General features: G+C 40.5%; 1 protein-coding gene across 1 annotated transcript in view; it reads right to left on the reverse strand.

Annotated features, from left to right (window-relative positions):
* dnah5 (dynein, axonemal, heavy chain 5) overlaps positions 1-20134 on the reverse strand; it is a 147402-nt gene that overhangs the window by 70831 nt on the left and 56437 nt on the right. The window contains exons 50-60 of the mRNA XM_078171910.1: positions 19915-20091; positions 19015-19219; positions 18673-18815; positions 16993-17127; positions 16551-16673; positions 16059-16272; positions 15577-15800; positions 12358-12556; positions 12069-12241; positions 11430-11560; positions 9863-10016 (exon numbers count right to left, since the gene is read on the reverse strand). Coding sequence (XP_078028036.1) covers positions 9863-10016; positions 11430-11560; positions 12069-12241; positions 12358-12556; positions 15577-15800; positions 16059-16272; positions 16551-16673; positions 16993-17127; positions 18673-18815; positions 19015-19219; positions 19915-20091 — 1878 coding nt within the window. The remainder of the gene's footprint in view (positions 1-9862; positions 10017-11429; positions 11561-12068; positions 12242-12357; positions 12557-15576; positions 15801-16058; positions 16273-16550; positions 16674-16992; positions 17128-18672; positions 18816-19014; positions 19220-19914; positions 20092-20134) is intronic.

The following is a 20134-nucleotide window of genomic DNA, read 5'->3' on the forward strand; positions in this document are numbered from 1 at the left end:
ATGTGGATGTGTTCCGAGCTCCTTCTGGATGTCTGAGCTTGTCAGCCTATCTCTAAGGCTAAACCCAGCCTCCCTAACAAGGCACACCGACAGAGCCAAGGATATTATAAAATGCCTTTATTAATTAGGGCATGTCAGTATAAAATAACTACGAAACGCCGACCGGTTTCGAGGTGGTTATATTCCCAGGGGATTATGCATCGCCAAATTCCCCGCTTTCGGCAGTGAGGACAAAGTCTTCAAGACAAAATGGGAATGCATATTAAATAAATGCTCCATGGATTTAATCCTGTTGCTGATTGAAGAGGCCAAGACCGAGAGAGACACTTTAAAAAAGCAACTTAAGGATTTATAAACATCTATGAGCCAGGTGGACAGCATCCAGCAACTCCCATTTGAAGACAAACTTAACAGTGATTTAAAGAAACTTGAGACTACTATCAAGCAGATGAAACTTCGAAAATTCAAGAGAGATGAAGAAGACTACAGCCGTGACCAAGTCTACCTCTGGGATAAGCGACCCAGACGCACACGCTCCCACCAGCATCATCAACCCCCGGCACGTGACAGAAGGGTCTCCTTCAATCTGACCAGTAGTAAGGATGAGCTTCACCAGCCCGCTACACCATCACCTCCTCAGCCCTCCAGATCATCTTCTTTTTTGGAGGACGAATGGCCAAGCCTACAAGCACGACCCCCACGCGCAAGACGCGCAGAGGACGGAAGAAAAAGAGGCCCCCCACCGGAGCGACCTCTTCGCAGGACGGGTCTGCGGAGCGGGACCCAGACGCACAAAGCACAGTAATCAACCTCTCCCCCGTAGAGCTGACCACACATCAGATCAAGGTATTGTCTAAGGGTTTATCCTTCGCCCCCACTTATTATGCCAACCACTTTGATACAAGAATTGATTTATTCAGATTCTATAGGAATTTACACCTCAAAGTGTGGTATTCCCAGTGGCAACCTGGTGACCACACTCCCCAGCCTCCTCCCTCTACCTTGGAAAAGACTTTTAAACCTAAGTCCCAATTTTTCCCTCTGAGCAACAACCCCAGCTTGGTGGCGTTCACAAAAAAAGTCGACTATGACATTAAAAAACTGTTTGACGAACCCCTCCCACCCCCACATAAACATAATCTGACCCCCCTTGAACGTAAAGCTTTAAATGAACTTCAGAACAATAAAGACATTATTATAAAAAGAGCTGATAAGGGTGGAGCTGTAGTGGTGTGGTGTTATGATAAATATATCCATGAAGCTAATTGCCAACTACAAAACACCCAGTATTACACTGAACTGAGTTCGAACCCTCTCTTGCATATGAAGGAGGAACTCACAGCTCTTTTAAATAGAGCCAAAGACTGTGGTTGGATTAACACCTATGAACATGGCTTCTTATCATGTGAACATCCAAGACTTGCTACTTTCTATATGTTACCAAAAGTGCATAAAGAACCTAAAGACAACCCCCCTGGCAGACCAATTGTATCTGCGAATGGCACTCTTACTGAACCAGCCTCACAATTTATTGATTATTATTTAAAACCTTACGTTCATAAATTACCTTCATATGTGAGGGACACTACTGATGTTTTAAATAAACTGTGCCAGGTTGATGATGTTGTCTGGGACTTTATGGTTACTTTAGATGTTGAGGCACTTTATACTAACATTGATCACTCTGATGGACTGAGAGCTGTTAATCACTATCTATCTGACAGAGATGGATTAACGCCCCCTACAGGCTTCATAGTAGAGCTGACCGAATGGGTATTGAGAAATAATGTGTTCTTGTTCCAAGATAGATTGTTTAGACAATGTAAAGGAACTAGTATGGGAGCTAGCTTTGCCCCTGAATATGCCTGCCTTTATTTAGGTCTTTGGGATTCGGAATATGCCTTTAATCATGAAAAGAATCCTTACAGTGATAATGTTAAAATGTATTGTAGATTTATTGATGACATTTTTCTTCTTTATAAAGGCAGCCATAATGACCTCATGGATTTTTACCATTATCTCAATGACACAAATAAAAATATCAAATTGTCTATGGAAAACTCTAGAGAAAATATTAACTTCTTGGATTTAAATATTTCTGAAGGGGATGACAAAAAATTACATACTACACTATTTAGAAAACCCACTGACCGTAATTCTGTATTGCATTATGGGTCTTTTCATCCCTTTCACCTCAAAAATAATATCCCATTGGGTCAATTTCAAAGATTAAGAAGAATATGTGATCTAGATTCAGATTTCCATACACAGTCCCTACATATGACTAAACGTTTTTTAGATAGATCATATAACAAGACTACTATTTCTACAGCCCAGACCAAGGCAGCTTCCATCAGACGTCACCATCTCCTACAACAGTCCAACAGACAGAAGAAAAAAGATACATCAGGTGTTTATTTTGTTACACGTTACAGCAAACAAGCTCAGCAGATTAAAAAGATTATTTCTTCAAATTGGGATATTCTCAGAAGTGACCCCTCTCTTTCAGAGGTTTTTCAGTCTCCTCCCATTTTTTGTCATAAAAGAGCCCCTACTATAAAAGACAGGCTTATGCACAGCTATCTCCCAGCAAAGAAGGGAGACAGCTGGCTTAAGAGGCCTAAGGGTACTTTTAAATGTATGCAAACTAACTGTAATCACTGTTCCAATATCATACAACAGAAAGAATTTATAGATTTTAAAACTAAGAAAACATATAAAAATACACACTTTATCAACTGTAACTCCACATATGTAGTGTACCGCCTTAGCTGCCCATGTGGCTGTTTTTACATCGGGCGCACAAAAAGACGCGTAAAAGACAGAGTGGCAGAACATAAATATGCTATAAGAATCAACAATAATGATTATCCTATGGCACGCCACTTTCATAATGTTCATAATAATAATGACAGCCTACTAAAAGTGGAGGGGATTGAATATGTGGAACAGTCCATTAGAGGAGGAAACCGTCTTAATATATTATTACAGAGAGAAACATTTTGGATTTTTAAATTTGACGCATTGGTATATCCTGGTCTCAATGAGGAGATAGATTTTAGACCTTTTCTGTAAATGTATTCTTTATAATGTTGTGGGTGTTGAAGATTATATATGACCTAATTTTCTCATTAGCGCTCATGTATATTTACTTATCTGACAGTCTGTTTCCAAATATCTGAATGTATGATATGCTTGTATTATGTAGCCCTATGAGTCAAATTGCCCGATTACCTTTAATAGTAATCAGCACACCTGAGTCGGTTTGTCTCTTTCACGCCCTGACGAAGACCCTGTGTGGTCAAAACCGGTCGGCGTTTCGTAGTTATTTTATATTGACATGCCCTAATTAATAAAGGCATTTTATAATATCCTTATAATATCCTAGCTCTGTCGGTGTGCCTGAAGCAAGCTTTGTGCTTTTTTGTTTTTCTATAATTGACTATTTTCAACTTCAAGAGCACCTGGCACTCATCTGGAGTCCACTACCTCTCACCTGTGAGCACTCGGTAATTTGTCGTTGTTTGCTCTTGCAAACTCATTTCTGTTGCTTTTATCTGCGATCTCATTCTTTCTCATGACCATAGGTGAGGGTCGGAACGTATATGGACCTGTAAATCCAGAGCTTTGCCCTCTGGCTCAGCCAACTCTTCACAACAACAGTCCTTGATTATATTTGATCACTAACATGCTTCTCCCTCTAATGTCTTTTGCTTCTGATGTTTGCCCCATTCTCTTTATTTCCTCTGACCCTTAACTGTATCAGTAAATGATTGATGAAGTTGATTTTAATTTATTTAAGGACATTTTTTACTTTCTTTTTAAATGGTTAGGCCCAGAGTTGCAGGCACCTGTTGAAACCCTTCTTATCATCCACACACTGCCTTAGCCTGGTGTTAAGGAATGGAAAAAAAAAAGTTAATTATGAAATAACACACCCTCTTTGCTTTTTGTGCCTTTTCCAATAAATCCCTAGTTACCACAAGAGAGAGCAAGTAACAGAGGAGGGAGAGCAGGAAAGAGCCCTGAGGGGGGGGCATGTGGTGTTGTGGTTAGAAGCACCATGTCTCAAACCATCTGCTGCGCTACTCTCACATAAACAACAACCTCACAGTAACAGCTCGCTCCTCCTTTTTATTTCTCATCTCTGTCCACGTCTCTCACACACAGTCATCCTAACACTTCTGCAACACTAACTTCTCTCTCTTTCACACAGGACACACAAACCTCTCACCTGCACACAACACCCAGACACAAACTCTGGTCCCCACTTCTATTTCCCTCCGTGGTAAAGCAGTTGCTGCCTTAATTGTTATTTAGGGAGGGTGGGAGAGGAGTGGGGGAGGAGGTAAGACAGAGAGATGATAGGGATGTTATAATGAGGCAGAGGGAGCAACAGAAAAAGGGAGATTAGAGAGGAGAGGGAGCAAATGGAAAATGAGCAGGACAGAAGAAGAAAACATGAGAAAAGAGGTTGCTAAGAAGAAAACAAAAGGCGAAATGAGGGAAAATTGGATGAAAATTAGGTGGTCAAGGAAAAGTAAAAGGGAGAAGTCACTTAAAAAGCATTGCACACCCAGGCTGTTAACAGCAGCTGCCCATAGTGATAAAATATTGATAAACTGATTTTTCTGTTTCAGGGCCATGTTATATTAATACTACACATAAAATGAAATGAAAGAGAAAAAGAACTGTTTTGATACAACTTTTGTTGTATAGAGGTAAAACTGATGTTGACAAAGTTTTCCTTTGGGGAAATAATTTGCAGCTGGGAAAAAAAGTAATAAATTGCAATATATCATATCGCAATACTCAGTGTATCACAATATCGCAATAATATCGTATCATGGGTTCTCTGGCAATTCCCACCCCTATCAGATATGTCTCTCCATTAAAGTGCTGGCCAGTACTTCATCTTGATGGCTGTGATGCAGAGTCCTGCACTGGGCCGGGTACCCGCAAAAACAGCTGATTTGCGGGTGGTTTTTAAAAAAACATTTTTTCCCGGTTTGGATCTGGGTGGAAAAAATAGCATGCGGGTCGGATCGCGGGTTCGGTAAACTACAGATAACTATCTTGGTCATTATTTACTCTCTGAGGATCGCCTCCGCTATTTCGCAACGGTCATTGGTTCAGCTGTTTACACACGTTTCACCATCTAATAACACAATTTGTGATTGGACGACAGAATCAACATGGCTGCCACCGTCTAACAAGCGCTGTTTCCAAAACAGTAAATAATTATTTAGGTATTTGAGAAATAAGTGGATAAAACATACAACTATCACTTTATAATGTTTCTGAAGTGTTTCCCTGATGGATTACTTCTCTCCTCGATGGATTCTAAAAACACGTGACGGCTCGTAACTGCTGAACGTCGCTCTGGACAGAAAGTAAGTCTATTATTACACATGTAAAGTTCCTTTACATAGATTAAAAGTTTAAAAGCATTAAACGTAACAAACGAGTGATTTTACACTCGTATGGGAGAAGAACACAGAGGATTGATTATGGAGCTGAAGTCAGGTTTTTATTGTGAGAGCTGCTTCATTCAGGTCGTTGTTTACTTACTGGCACCTTAACTGTGGCGATATGCTGTTCAATATTCAGCCAATATGACCCAAAATGATTACTTTAAATCCGAGTTACAGGTCAGGCTGCGGGTCGTGTTTCAACGGGTCGGACCGGGTTGCGGTACTAATTGGCCTGATGCGCGGGTTTGCGGTTCGGGTGCGGGTTTGTACATCGCCGGGTCGGGTTGGATCGGATCTTGAAAACTGGAGCCGTGCAGGACTCTGCTGTGATGCACATCACTGAGATTGAGGTGATAGGACCTGTACACAACGAGAAGGGGATGAGGATGATGATGTTTAATGGCAAGTGTAAATTAACCAATGAGTGTAAGCATAGGGCTGGTTTGCCTTGTAGTATCCCCCTCCTGATCTAATCTCATTGGCCCATGTAGAAATAATTGTGGATGTTTCCTTGTTAGTGGAAGTGTGTTTTTATAATTTAGCAAATATCACTTGTCTTTCATACAGACATCATCCAAATGTATGATGTATGTAAGACTAAAAGATTAAATTAATCTAAATATAAAATGATTAAAAACAAAAAGATTTCACCACCACGCCTGTAGACGTAGATCAACTTTTATGACTGTGTAAGCAATACAAATTCATCTGTGATGAGTCTTCAATTTGGAAAATGTAAGAAAATTTGCAAGCCAGGCTTTATGCTGAGCATCAAAATGCTGTTGTCATAAGATGGGGCCCTGTTCTCACAGCTTGTTGCTGCTTGATTTGAACTACATAACATAAAGATCTCAAAACAAAACATCAAACAGTGGGAGCTGGGAAGAGGCGGGTAAAAGGCAGCGGGTGTGGTGAGCATGGACTTTTGGCTTTTATTTTATGAACATTTCCGGAGTCTACTTCCTGTGTGGGTTGTGTGCTGCTGTGTTTACCTGTCTCCAGAGGCTTCTCTCCTCCCCCGCCCTGCACTGAGGCTGAGTGCGCACACCTGAGAGTCATCTGCAATCAACGGGCTTTAAGACTGCCACCGACTCTAGCCTCAGCGCCAGAGTATTTGCGACTGCACGCAGCGGTATCTCGGCTCCTCTGTTCCTCCAGTGATTTGAGTAATCTTGCAAGTTTGATTGTGTTTTTGCTCTTCCAGTGTTTAACCCTTGTTCTCCTACCTCTTTTTTCCAGTGTCTCCCTCCGTGCCTCACAGCAGCCCACAGCCCAGCACTCTCACCTGGTTATCTCACTCTGCACCTGGACTCCGGATCTCCTTTGTTCTCTGCATCATTCTGGCACAATAAAACTGTTAAACCTTTTCCCTCAGTCTGTCTGCATTTTGGGTCCATAACCTCGCTGCCACCACAGCGGGACTCCTGTGTCAGCACAAAACAGCAGTAGGAGTAGCAGCCTGATGGAGAAGTATCTGGGAGCAAGATACTGTATAAGAACTTGACATTAGGCGTGTGTAAAATAATAATTAGTTCACTTGTGCATGTAAAAAAAAAAGAAAAAAGCACACAATTTAAGTTTCTCTCAAATCTGTTGAGAACAGCACCTGACAGTTTAATATCAGGTGTACTCAAATGTGCCTATATTTCATAGCTTGTAAATGCATACAAAGGACTGGTCAAATCAGCACATAGCAGACAGAGTTTCCTGAATGATCTTGCAATGGTCAGCAATTCTTCAACTTTCCCATCTTTAAAGTTGCCTTTCACAGGTCCCCTTTTCTTTTATTGTGATGGTATCTTTAGTGATAAGGTCATTGCTGTGGCTTTGTGTAGTACTAGCATTAAATATGACTCAAGACAGTCAGAGGGAAGGAGGAGGTAAAAAGATGAAGAAAATCAAATCAGGAGAAAGACAGATTAGAAGAGCGAGAAAGGATTATCTGAAAGGAGGTGTAGGGGAAATATGGATAATGAGAAAGGAGCTTAGAGCCACATGAATAACCAGGAGAAAAGGGAAGGATGATAGAGGGGGAGAAGATGTGGAGGAGACAAAGGGGACAACAATGAAGTAAGAGTACGAACGGAGGAGGAGGAGGAGGGAAAGAGAGGTTAAGAAGAGGAAATGGTGAAGACAGAACAGGAGGAAAACCAGAGGGAAAACAGACAATTAGAGGAGGAGGGAAAGGGTGACAGCACAATAAAGAGATGTAGGTGTGGAGAGAAATATGTAGGAGTAAGAGGAAAGGATGGAGCTAGAGAGGATAGTAAGCTGCAAAACAGAGACAAGTGCTTTGGAAAAAATTTTTCTCCAGTTATACTACAGACACTGGATCCAGTACAATGGATGATTCTGGGAATGCAGTAGAGAAATGTGTAAACTTGACCTTGAAGCTTCCTTCTCCTATTGCTGCTGTTACAGAGAAATACAGACAAAAGCCATTCTGCTGCTCTAATGCAGAGTGATGCAGTACAGAGAAGAGCAAGCTGTATCTGTCCCCTCTGCCAGTTACAGCTTCAATTCATTACATCCAAATCGATGAGAAAATAATTGTGAAATGCTATCGTATTGACAGCGAAAATGCAATTTGCTCTTTAATTTGATTGAATTGAGATAAACTGCACTGCTCATAAACCAGAAAGAGACAACATGGTTTTCTACTCTCTGAGTCTGTGCTGTCACTTGCCTTGGTATCATAGTCATGAAATGGTTGTTTTATTCATGGGTGAATGCCACTCGTCAAGTTCAGCAGCACAACAAAAGTATGACTGAGGCTTTTGTGCTGGAAAACTAGATGATGTCAATCTACCAGTAAGTATCTGAGTCAATGTGTTTGATTATCAAAACTACTGTGAATCACTTGTGCCAGTGCATTCATCAAAAGATGATAAATCTATATTTTTCTTCTGAGCACCACTCTTAATAATGAAACGTGTCTGTTTTTTTGTACACTCTACACATCCCTGGTAAATAACACTGAGAAGACTTAAATATGACTGGAATTACAGTGTTGCACTTGTATGCCTCCGTACACCAGTCAAGTTGCACTTACAGTTTACATTTGTGTCAGTGCAAACAAAGATGCTTCACACACATTTTCCCCTCTGCAGCACACAAGATCTGTACAATCAGCACAATTTCAAGCTGGAAATCCAAGATTAGAGTCACCAGTTCAGTATTTGACCAAATGCCTCCCCTTCTGTCCCTGAGATATGACCTTAAGTAATAGCCAGAAAAGTGTTTTGCAGAAAATTATGATGTCACAGTGAAGCTGACCTTTGACCCTTTGGATATAAAATGTCATCACTTCATCATTATATCCTATGAGACAATTGTGTGAAATTTTGTCATAATTAGTGTAAGAATTCTTGAGTTATGGCCAAAATTGTGTGTTTGTTTTTAGAGGTCACTGTGACCTTGACCTTTGGACAGAAAATTCTAATCAGTTCATTTTTCAGTCCAAAAAAATGTGCAAAGTTTAAGGAATACTGACACACAGCTACATAACAAACCCTGGAAGTCAGAATCCACGTCTTTTTTAAGCTATTATGGGTCAACTGCAATTCCAAGGTGGAAATGCTCAGACATGAAGTTAGCTGCATATTTCTGTTATGATACGTCTTGTAGAGGACATAAAACACCATACAGACATGTTAACATAGTAAAAAAAAAAAAAGATTTTCACTGTCAGGGGTCTGTGGTTCCACACAGTTAACAAGTTCACATTAAAGGCGCTGTATGTAAGAATGTGGCCAAAACGGTTACTGCACTTAAATTCAAAATACTGCCGTGAGTCTTGTCTGCCCCCCCCCTCCCTTACAGATTTGAGGTTGCTGGACAGCGGCACACTGGAGACTGATTTGTTTGCCCACGGGCGGCTGCCGTGGTAGGGCTGCCTCGCCGCGTCCTTGATCTTCGGTTTTCCAGTGGACCATTCGAGCAAGTCTGGCTTCTCTGCTGCTAACGCTGCTGCCGGGATACAGCAGAGGAGCCAGCTGCTAATGTTATGTACCGGGACGCTGCTAATGCTGCTTGCCGTGCTGCTGTAGCTCAGTCGTAACTGTAACTGATGCTGAGACTCTACTGACTGCGTGACTGGTAGACGGCGGTGGGTGGCGCAACAGGCCAAAACACAAATTCAAAACATAAACATGATTTGCGGACTGTAAAAATGTTTTTTAAGTGCGAACATTCTGGCCGTACTATTGTTGTCAGTGAGATCAGTATGTTATATGAACATTATTCCTTAGTCTCTGTGACATATTAGGATGATTTCATGACTATTTGCTTCATATTTCTTATATATAGCTCCTGTAAGTATAAGTTTATATGACTATAAATATTTATGCATGTGTGTTGTGTCTTTTTTCCATGTTTGTGCTCCTGACCTCTCCAGATGACAGGACGTTGTTCATATACTCAAGGAAGGACTCGTCTTTGATTTCGTTGTCAGTAAAGATGAAGCTGATGCCTTTGCCATGTTGGCCAGCTGTCCTGTACAAACCCTTCAAGTCATCCATCAGGTTGGCTGTGTTGTATGACCTGGCAAAAAACATAATGCATTGAACACATATGCACTTAGAGGCAAAATAAGTGAGTGTCAAAGTGGAAGATTAATGGGTGGACTTAATCACACAGAAACGTGGATGAGAAACTTAATGCATGAAAAGAGTACGGTATAGTTTACATGAATGCAATGGAAATCTAAGGTTGCAGAGAATGACAACTGAATCGAGCCTGTGTGAAAAATAGACACGTAACGTAAACATGTAACTGTGTGTGTAAAAAGAGAATAAAAAGCAGCGAGAGAAAAATCAGGTTGCACGTGTTCTCCAAAGAGGGCTGTGAAGTCCAGAGGCTCATTCATATTAATACCAAGCACTAAAATCTGTCAGGAAAAGAGCAGACAGGAGATATGATGCCGACAAACACACATTGGGACTGAGGGAGAAAAACACTTGACAGGTTGGGAGAGTGAGACAGAGGCCAGCATGAGACACAGAACAATGAGTCTGACAAAGTGTAGAACAGAGCAAGCAGAGAAAAAAAGTGACAGTTAAATCAAAGGAGAGTTTTTCTTATACTGATCAATCAGCTACACTGAAAAGAGTCTCATAGGAGACAATTATATTGTCCCACAGAGGAGACTCAACTGCCGAGGGGCTGAGGAGTTGCGAAGATATCATACAATAACTATCTTTCAGACCATATCCTGTCCCGACAATTAATTCATTCTGACTGCAGCTCCTGAAAGATAAATGATGAATCTTTCTCAAATGTCAGATGTGAGACAGAATATTCATACTCTTAAAAATATTTGGAAAGAAACCAGGAGCAGGAGCCTGTTGGTCTCTTCAATGATGAATGAAGAATGAACAATGAACAAAAAAGTGTAACCTAATTACCTCTGCCAAAGAGGCTATGTTCGCTGTTCAGTTTGTTTGACGGCAGGATTATGGAAAAAGTACTGGCCGTATTTTCATGAAACTTGTGTACGGTGAAGCATGGGCAGAGAAAGAACCCCATTAATTTTGGAGTTGATCTGAATCAGAGGGCAGTTACATATTTTTTTTCCCCTGCGTTTGTTAACATTGCAAGAAAGGGCATTAGGCCTGGGACGAGGTCTGCACTCTTCGAAAGGAAATAATTTTGTGCTTGCAACATAACAAGCTCCTAACTCAACAGCATAGTTGGAGTAGAAAATGGGTGCTATCATAGTTACAGGGTACCTGTACTCTATAGAAAATAACTGCATTGCAGTGACACATGGTGTGGTACATCAGGGTTAGCTTTGCAAAGTGTGAGACTGGTTCAGTCTGAAAACATCACTCGAGAACTTGTTAGAACTGGAAGAGTTTTAAGTGATAGGGTGACTCAGTAATATCACTCACAAGTCATTACTATAAACAACCACATGTTGAAGATGCGTATTGGTGTACTATATGTGAGCATTACCGTGTGAGGGTGATCTGGAAGATCTTGTATCCAGCTATGAATGAGGCCAGTCTGGTCAGGCTCTGTTTACCTGAACCCCCAACACCCACCAACAGGGCGTTGCCTCCAGGTGTTCGAATTATTCTCGAAACCTACACACAGAAAACCAAAGAAAACACATAGAACTAGGATTATTAAAGGGAGTATACATACACATAGCAAAAAAGGCAAGGAAGACAGAGGGAGATTTTGTGTGTGTGGAGGGAGAAAGCAAGCAAATGTAAACCTCCAAATCAAACTGTATTGAAGTAAAACTGGCAGCATATTTTTGGACTTCAGGGATGTCTGAGCACATCTGAGGGCTTTCAAATGTAAGAAGCTAGACCACAAAGATTTGTTGCGTGTCCAGAGACAAAACTCCAGTGGGATGCTCGTGTCTCAAGGCTCTTTCTGTGTTTGTTTTAAGTTTGACTGCCTGCAACTTGTCATTTTCTATGCACGCACACTTTAATTTAAAAGACGTATACTTTACCCTTTCACAATATCTTTTGTTCTGTTCTGTAATGTAAAAAGCTTGTGATAAATGTTCTTGCAAATATTACCATTTTCCAACTTAAATCACACTAATGTGACTAAATGTTAAAAATCTCTATAGGGTACCTTGACCAGATGTATCATAGCATCCTGAAAGAAGACCATGTCCATGCCAGTTCCTCTGATGCTCTCATTGTAGTGGCTCAGGAACATGTTCAGACGCTCCTTTAAGCTCTCAAACGACTCAATAGGTTCGTACACTTTGGGCAAATCAAAGTCTGAATCTTCTGGCTCTTCCCCTGCAAGGAAAGAAAATTTGGCATTAAAATTATCACAATACCAAAGCAAATGCCAATAAAAAGACAACAACACTGCTGAAATGTTCCAGTGCTGTGTCTTTTTGATTGATGGGTACCTGTAGCCTCTGGTGCATCTCGCAGAAAGTCAACAAAGTATGTGTCTAGGCCATAGTCCCCTATGTTCTTGGGCTCTTCAACAAGCTCCTCCTCTACCAGCTTTGCCAAAGCCTGGTCAAACCACTCCACATCCTCAGCCATGGTAAATCTGTCAGCTATCACACGACTGCACTCGTGTTTCCACAATGCCAGAAGCACCTGTAAAATAATGAATTGTGTTACTGCTTCTGTTCAAAAAAAAAAAAAAACATTGCCAAAATCAAAGGTATAGTGTCTAAACCTGACTTGGAGAGACTTGTCCATGCATTTGTCTCTAGTAGGTTAGACTACTGTAACGGCCTGCTCACTGGCCTCTCCAAACGGGCCGTAAGACAGCTGCAGTACATCCAGAATGCTGCTGCTCGGGTCCTGACCAGAACCAGGAAGTACGAGCACATTACTCCTGTGCTCAGGTCTCTACACTGGCTTCCTGTGGCTCAGAGAATAGACTTTAAAGCAGCTCTGCTTGCATACAAGTCTCTCCACGGCCTAGCACCAAAGTACATCTCTGACATGTTAGTGCCATATGAACCATCTCAGACTCTGAGGACTTCAGGGACCGGCCTCCTGCTGGTGCCCAGAGTCAGGACTAAACATGGGGAATCAGGATTCCAGTTTTATGCAGCTAAAATCTGGAACAGTCTTTCTGAAGATGTGAGACAGGCCTCTACTCTGACAATGTTCAAATCTAGGCTCAAAACAGCTCTATTTCACTGTGCATATGACTGAAAGGATCTTATCTGCACTCTTCTCTTTTAAAGTTCATTTTAGAATGATTATTTATGTTTTTATTTTGTATTGTGATTTTAATGCATTTTCTTGTTCTGTAAAGCACTTTGAATTACTTTGTGTACGAATTGTGCTCTACAAATAAACTTGCCTTGCCTTGCCTTACCTTCAAGCCAGTAAGGTCAAAAACGTTCTGTTGGGTAAAGCGTCTCTTCAGTCTGTCAGCCAATTCAAGCCAGCAGGACAGGTGAGTGTGGCTCCTGAATTAGCTAATTCAGCTCTAATACATACATAGGCACAGAGAGCCTAGCCAATATGACAAGTAGCATTGATTGGGAGGAAACGTTTTATTCTTTAATGGAAGCATTGAGTGACTTTGATGACTAGGTAAAAAAAAGATTCACAAAGCATTGAGCAGAGACACACTGGATCATTTGTTTGCACTGAGATCCATTAAGGTAGATATTGATTAGATGTATTGATTGTAAGAATTCTGCACATACAGCAACTACATCATGAAATAAAGCCTTGGGAAAGTTTTATACATATTCAATACTCTTGTATTCTGCTAGAATAGTTTAGCTCATTCTGTTCTAGTTAAAGTCTTCTGAGTTGAGTTGGCAGCCTCAGCAGGGGTGTTTGCTAGACTCTGGGCAGCCTTAGATAGAAGACATATTTCATTGTATTCTATTATTCAGTGAGGCCACAAACCAACAGGGAGTTGGACACCTCAGCAAGAACTGAGCTTGCAATACTAGCATTTCCTATTTTCCCTGACAAACACTTCTGTCTCTCTACTAAACTGGGAATATAAAATGTGTTAATGTATCATGTAGTCATACATTAGCCTTACCACCTAAGTAAGGGTTTGGCCACAATGTGTCTTCACTACTCTAGTCTAGCACAAACTTCTTGTGTTTATTTGAATATAATACAGTACTCTGCAACACACTACATTATGTTACTTCTGTCTATGATCTGTTTACATGCACGCAAGAAAACTACTATTACTACTGGAGGAAATGATCTGACATCATTGCAAGAACCTTGTCACTGTAAATATGCATTTACATGCAGTAGCCTGTATTTTAACTAAAGCTGGAATATTTGAACACACAATACAGTGAGACATATTTGGGCTTATTTGTAGAAATGTTTTTGTCAGTAGAAGTTTTAGTCCATTGATTTAACTTTACTTTTTTATAACTTTTACTTTTGCAATACCTTGTCTGAAGTCTTTGTCATATGCATGCATTTTTGTCAAATCCCCTGTACGCATGATCAAGAAATTAATACAAATACCCTTAAAGAGATACAGATAGAAATAGTGCTTCATTTGAAAGATTTTCTTTCCTATTTCATTCCATACCAAACGTGAATGGAAGCATTCAGTTGCATAAAATGCCACTGGATGCCAAAGGTATGTAGAATAGACATACTTTTGAGCGTTTAAGTAACATCAAGACATGCTGAACTGCCAACTCCTTCAAATACAATGTGCTCGACTTCACCACATAACAGACTATATGTGTGTCATTTGACTGGAAATTTTGATACAACTCTGTACTAGATTACTTTGGTCAATACCTTAAATGTTATGGGTACCAACGCCCAGCCCTACATGCTACCCATCTTTTGTATCTATGGGAGCTTTCACACCTGCCCTGTTAGTTTCGGTTCAATCGAACTCAAGTTTGTTTGCCCCCTAAGTGCAGTTCGTTTGGGCAGGTGTAATCACAGCAATCACACTTGGGTGTGCACGAAAACAACCGGACCGAGACCTTCTTGAAAAGGTGATCGCATTCTGGTGCGGTTCATATGTGGTGAAACTTATTCCGACCTCAATCCGAACCAACTGCAGTCGCATTACGCATTGTTTGGGTTAAACATGAGCATGTTACAGTCCTGGAGGATTATTAATGTGCGCCTCTTACTGTAATGCCTTAATATGCACATTTGGGGCATCCAATGCATCAAAACTTTTCTAGTTTTCTAGTTGGAGCCGCACCTCGTTTTCAAACTCTATGGTTTGCCTAAAGTGAACAATGACAGCAATATAGTACACGATGACCAGCGCTTAAATCAACACACGCATTTGTCCCTCCATTATGACATTAAAAAGTGTCACATTTATCTTGTAAGTTTACTCTTCCTCAACATTTTGTTTATTTCCTGGATTTTTACCTCATGGAAATTCTGACCAATCAAGAACAGCTTTCTCACTCAAGGTATTTGATCTGATCTGCTTGTAAATGCTGCCGTGAGAACATGAACCAACTCAAGGCAATCATGCAACTTTGTAACAAAATAAGTCCCTGATTCGGACCAAAGCAAGTAAACCCTAGGTCTGAAAGCAGCCTATGACATGACATTTTCGAAATCATGTCAATAAAAAAAATAAATAAATAAAAAAAAAAAACTTATGTAAGTGCAAATTTAAATGTTCTCACCTGGACAGAATTGACCACCTCAGCGTTTGTATTGAGCATGCCTTGCCAGATCCTGGACAGATCCCTCAGGTTGAAGATGTAGTGGAACTTGGCAGGAGTTGGAAGCATCTTGTTTTTAGTCAACTGCCAGAGATGGCGGGTCAGAGACACCAAACGGGGTACGGTGCTCCAAACCTCATTGGCAAACCCACGACGAGCACAGAAGTGGCCCTCACCAATCACACCTTGAGAATTGGATTGATGATGGGGTAGTGGAAGTTGGTAAAGTAAAAACATATAATTCTTTTCAAAAGCATAAGACCCAGTACATTATGTAATGAGTCATGAAATGTAAATTTTGACTCACTTCAGTATTATCAGTATTTTAATAACACGGCACTGTAGTATCATCAATATCAGTTTTGATAACACGTTACTTAACATTTTTCAAATGTTTTAATACCATACATAAAGGATGATTCCATTGCACTCTCTTTACATACCAAATATCTTGTCAATGGAAGCATTGGAGGGCAGGGTACAGTTAAAGATGGAGAACTGCCTCTTCAGTCTCTGTGGGATGTCATTACGGCCTCCTCCAGGATGGATCATAGCTGCCAGAAACTGAACGTCCACAATATTGGTGAACTCTCCTGGTTTCTCCAGATTGAAGAACCCATTTTGCTCCATCAGCTGTCTGACAATCTCATTAGTCACCTATGAAAAAGGGCAAAAAAGCACACTTATTAGTTTATGTTTGTATTTTTCTTTGCTGTTATCATCAGTTCATTTAATTGTATTATTTAATTGGGTAACTGAAATGTGCAAAATTAAATTGCCTCGGGTATAATAAGGAAAAACCGGACTTGAAATGAAATGATTATTAATGAGATTCTAAAACAAAGCACAAAACAATAAATGTACTGCATACTGTGGTAGATAGTGAAAGGATATTTTTAGTATATCAACTGGTTGATGTTGAAATGATTCCTAACCTGGTCTCCCCATTCGTTGATGACAGGCATGTTGATATCATCTATAAAAATGGACATTTTCTTCCCAGCAGGGGGTCCATAAGTGGTCCCCATCCTCTTATCCACATAGCTCTCCACTGTCCTCTAAAAAACAATACATATTGTGATGAAAAAGACAGCAAAAAGGGAAGGACAGATCCAGTAAGTTCCACTCAGACAAAATCCATAGTAGCAGCCTGATTGATGTGCAGCTTAGTCCTGTACAGGATAGACGGTGGTCTTTCCTCTGGCCTGCACATTATTAGTGGGACCAGACATCGATCAATATTATTTCACAAGCTTATGATAATCCATGACAAGTTAACACAGATGTAGACCATCAATCTTTCAATGAAACTGCAAAGAATGAGGAAGCCGGCTGTTAAAAACTAATTAGGAAAGTAAACAGACAGTTCAGCTTTACCTGGAACATGAGCGGTGTGGTGGCAGAGGAGAAGTTGAGACTCTTTCTGACATGAGTCTCAGGATCATACTTTGACATGTAGCCCTTGATAATAACAGTCTTAGCAGTTCCTTGCTCTCCAATCAGCAAAACAGCCTAAGGAAGTGTAAAGGGTAAAGTTCCATTTGAGACAAATCCCCAGATGATGTATCTTCCATGCATGTCTACATTCCAACTGTCGAGCTTGAGATTTAAACTGTTAACCCAAACTGTATTTGTTGTGACCTGATCTTGATGTGAGCACCCCCCACCCATTATTAGAAATATAATTTCACAGCTGTGGTATAACAAAGGACATATGCACTGAAAAGTCAAAACAAACAACTCAAGAAAGCACATAAGACAGAGAGGGAAATAGGATTTAAAAGACAACTGTCAAACCTATTGCACTAATTGTTTGAAGAGAGTGCAATCATTTGCTTAAGATATCTTAAGGGCCGTGAAACACCAAGCTGACAGTCGGCTGTTGGTCAATGTCGGTCTTCAGGTTTCCCCTTTTGAATGATGGCTACAGACTATTACTGTCTTCTCGTATGCAGACTATGCAGTCTATACGAGTTATTTCCTCTCACACAGGTGTAGAACGTACACGCTGGTTGGCCATTGGATAAAGTCTCTGCGAAGTGTTTAAGTGCAATTTTTTTTGGCAGGGACACATGTGACATGAGGCGACGCAACAGTTGGCCTTTGTCGCCACTTATTCTTCAATGTCAGTTTGGTGTGTCTGGGCCTTGAGATTACAATTTTCTTTACTGATTCAACATTTTGATTACTGATAAGTAATCACTTTAATTATTCATTATGACAGCCACAAATTATAGTTCTTTTACAGATCCACTTATTAAAACAATGTGTTGGGGGTTGAAGGGGGCTGTCTGTTTACCAGCCGTATAAGCTATTGATATCACAGCCCTTCATCACAGCTAAATGTAATTAAACAATGACTTTTTTCCACATCATTATGTTTTTGATCACAATGTAGATACATCAGCCTTTGTGAAACACAAATTTACCCAGTAAAAGTAAATGGAATTGCAGAAGCTTCCAAAATGAAGTATCATCCCCCCAGAAACCACCTTTTTACAAAACACACCAACATACAAAGGCTCCCACTGTCCTCTTGTGGCATTATGAATCTAAATGATTCTTACACACATTCATACATATGAATACATACAGTCACTATTGATAAATGCCACGCTGGCAGTGCATTTCATGGGCTTTCAAGTAGAGTATCGACCACAATATTTTAATATGGTCTTTCAGTAGGTCAATGCTGCATGAAGCCATGCTGCCATGGTATTGATCTCAAGTGTGTGCATGTGTGTGCCTACTCAGCAGTATCTAGGAATAATCAATAGAGAAGAGATTAAATGGGCTCCAGCCTCTCTAAAACCCTCATCATAAGCCTTAAAGACGCTATGAAGAGGGTTATGTATATACTACATTCCTGTTCACAGCACCTTTCTAGGTCATTTGCCACTTGAAACACGAATCAAGATTAGTCGCTAATATAAGTCATATCAACACAATACGCAGACATCAAGTGAATTCTTTCATTCTCTTTATGAACGCAGCCTTTCATTTTTTAATGGCAGCATGCAGTTTACACTGCTTTAGTTTTCCTTTAGCAAACCTCACCTTGCCCTGCTTGGCGATGGTCTGAATTAGGAAGTCTGTTCTAACATTGTCCACATTGGGGACCAAGATGGAGCTGTACTCTGGGGTGTATTCAGATGGATAAACGTACTCCTCCACTCTGGTGCTCCAGTGGACCCACTGACCTGGGAGAATAATAAATGTGCATGCATTAAAAATATGAACTGAGGTGTAGAGATAAGTACAAAATATAACAGTGACACTTCCATATTTCCATATTTCACTGTACAGTTTGATAAATGTACCTGCTGCAAAATGAAGTGCAGCTTCAATATTCACAGGCACCCAATCTACAGGTGATAACATCTGTTTATCAATGCATACCATCTGCTGTGACATGGTAGTCAAACATGGTGCCGTCACTGTCAGAGGGAATGTCTGGCAAGTTTAGACGGATACTGTTGTTTCCTCTGAGCCAGATCTCCATCTTCCTCCGGTCATCCAGTTCAAGTAAGGCTCCGGTGCTCCACATTAGGGCAAAGACATACAGCCGCTCCAAGTGCTCTCTGGATAGCTCACCACAATGCTCCTGTAGAGTAAAGACTACTTTAGATCAAGGACTTTGTTCAAACAACCACCACACACATCAGAAGGACAAAAATAAACATACATCAGAGTTGTCACTTTTTACTGAGGTATCTTGTCTTAAACAAAAAGACTACCACTTATGGTTTCCAGCCTATATAGCATGTAACAAAGTGCATAAAACATCCGACAAGAACACAAAAGATGCCTACAAGGTAATCAAACAGGCAACTGCAAAGTTTCACAGACTCATTAACAATTAACTGAATTTGCGGCAAAACAATTCCCTCATCTAAAATAAAGCTACTAAACCACTGGGTCCCCAGTTACTTTAAAAAAGGGGTGAGATTAAAAATATATATACATGAATGCTGGTTTATGCTCTAATTACACAAAACAGGCATAATTAGATGTTTAGGGCTCCACTGGTGATGTTACTTATTGATGCAGTACCAAGCTTGCATCTGTTAGTTTCACAACCTACATTAACAGAAGTATTTGATGCTTTACATATCACCTACTCAAGTCTATCTAATACCCTCCAACAGTTTTCTTAGAGCAGCAAATGATTCCTCCTCAGTCTCCTTGACTCCAGCATTTTGTTTTGGCAGTAGGAATTAACCTCTTCATCATTAAAGTAAGTGCTGTCTGAGTGCAGTCAGTCCCAAAGATGGGAATTCAAAACAATTGTGACCTTACCTTTGGTGGTATGAGTCCCTGCAGCATGTTGATGCACTGTATGATGACAAAGGCCTCGAGCATGTCCATCTTGAACTCTAGTGACTGCACACTGAAGCGGTAGAGCTCAGCGAAGGACGAAGAGAAGAGTTCCCTCAGTACTTCTGCTTCCTGGGGGGAGCGTTTCTTCAACCAGCCCTGAGAAGAACAACATCATCACTGCAGTTGAGATTACATAAAT

The sequence above is a fragment of the Epinephelus lanceolatus genome, chromosome 10 (genome assembly GCF_041903045.1).
Source record: "Epinephelus lanceolatus isolate andai-2023 chromosome 10, ASM4190304v1, whole genome shotgun sequence".
NCBI lineage: Eukaryota > Metazoa > Chordata > Actinopteri > Perciformes > Serranidae > Epinephelus > Epinephelus lanceolatus.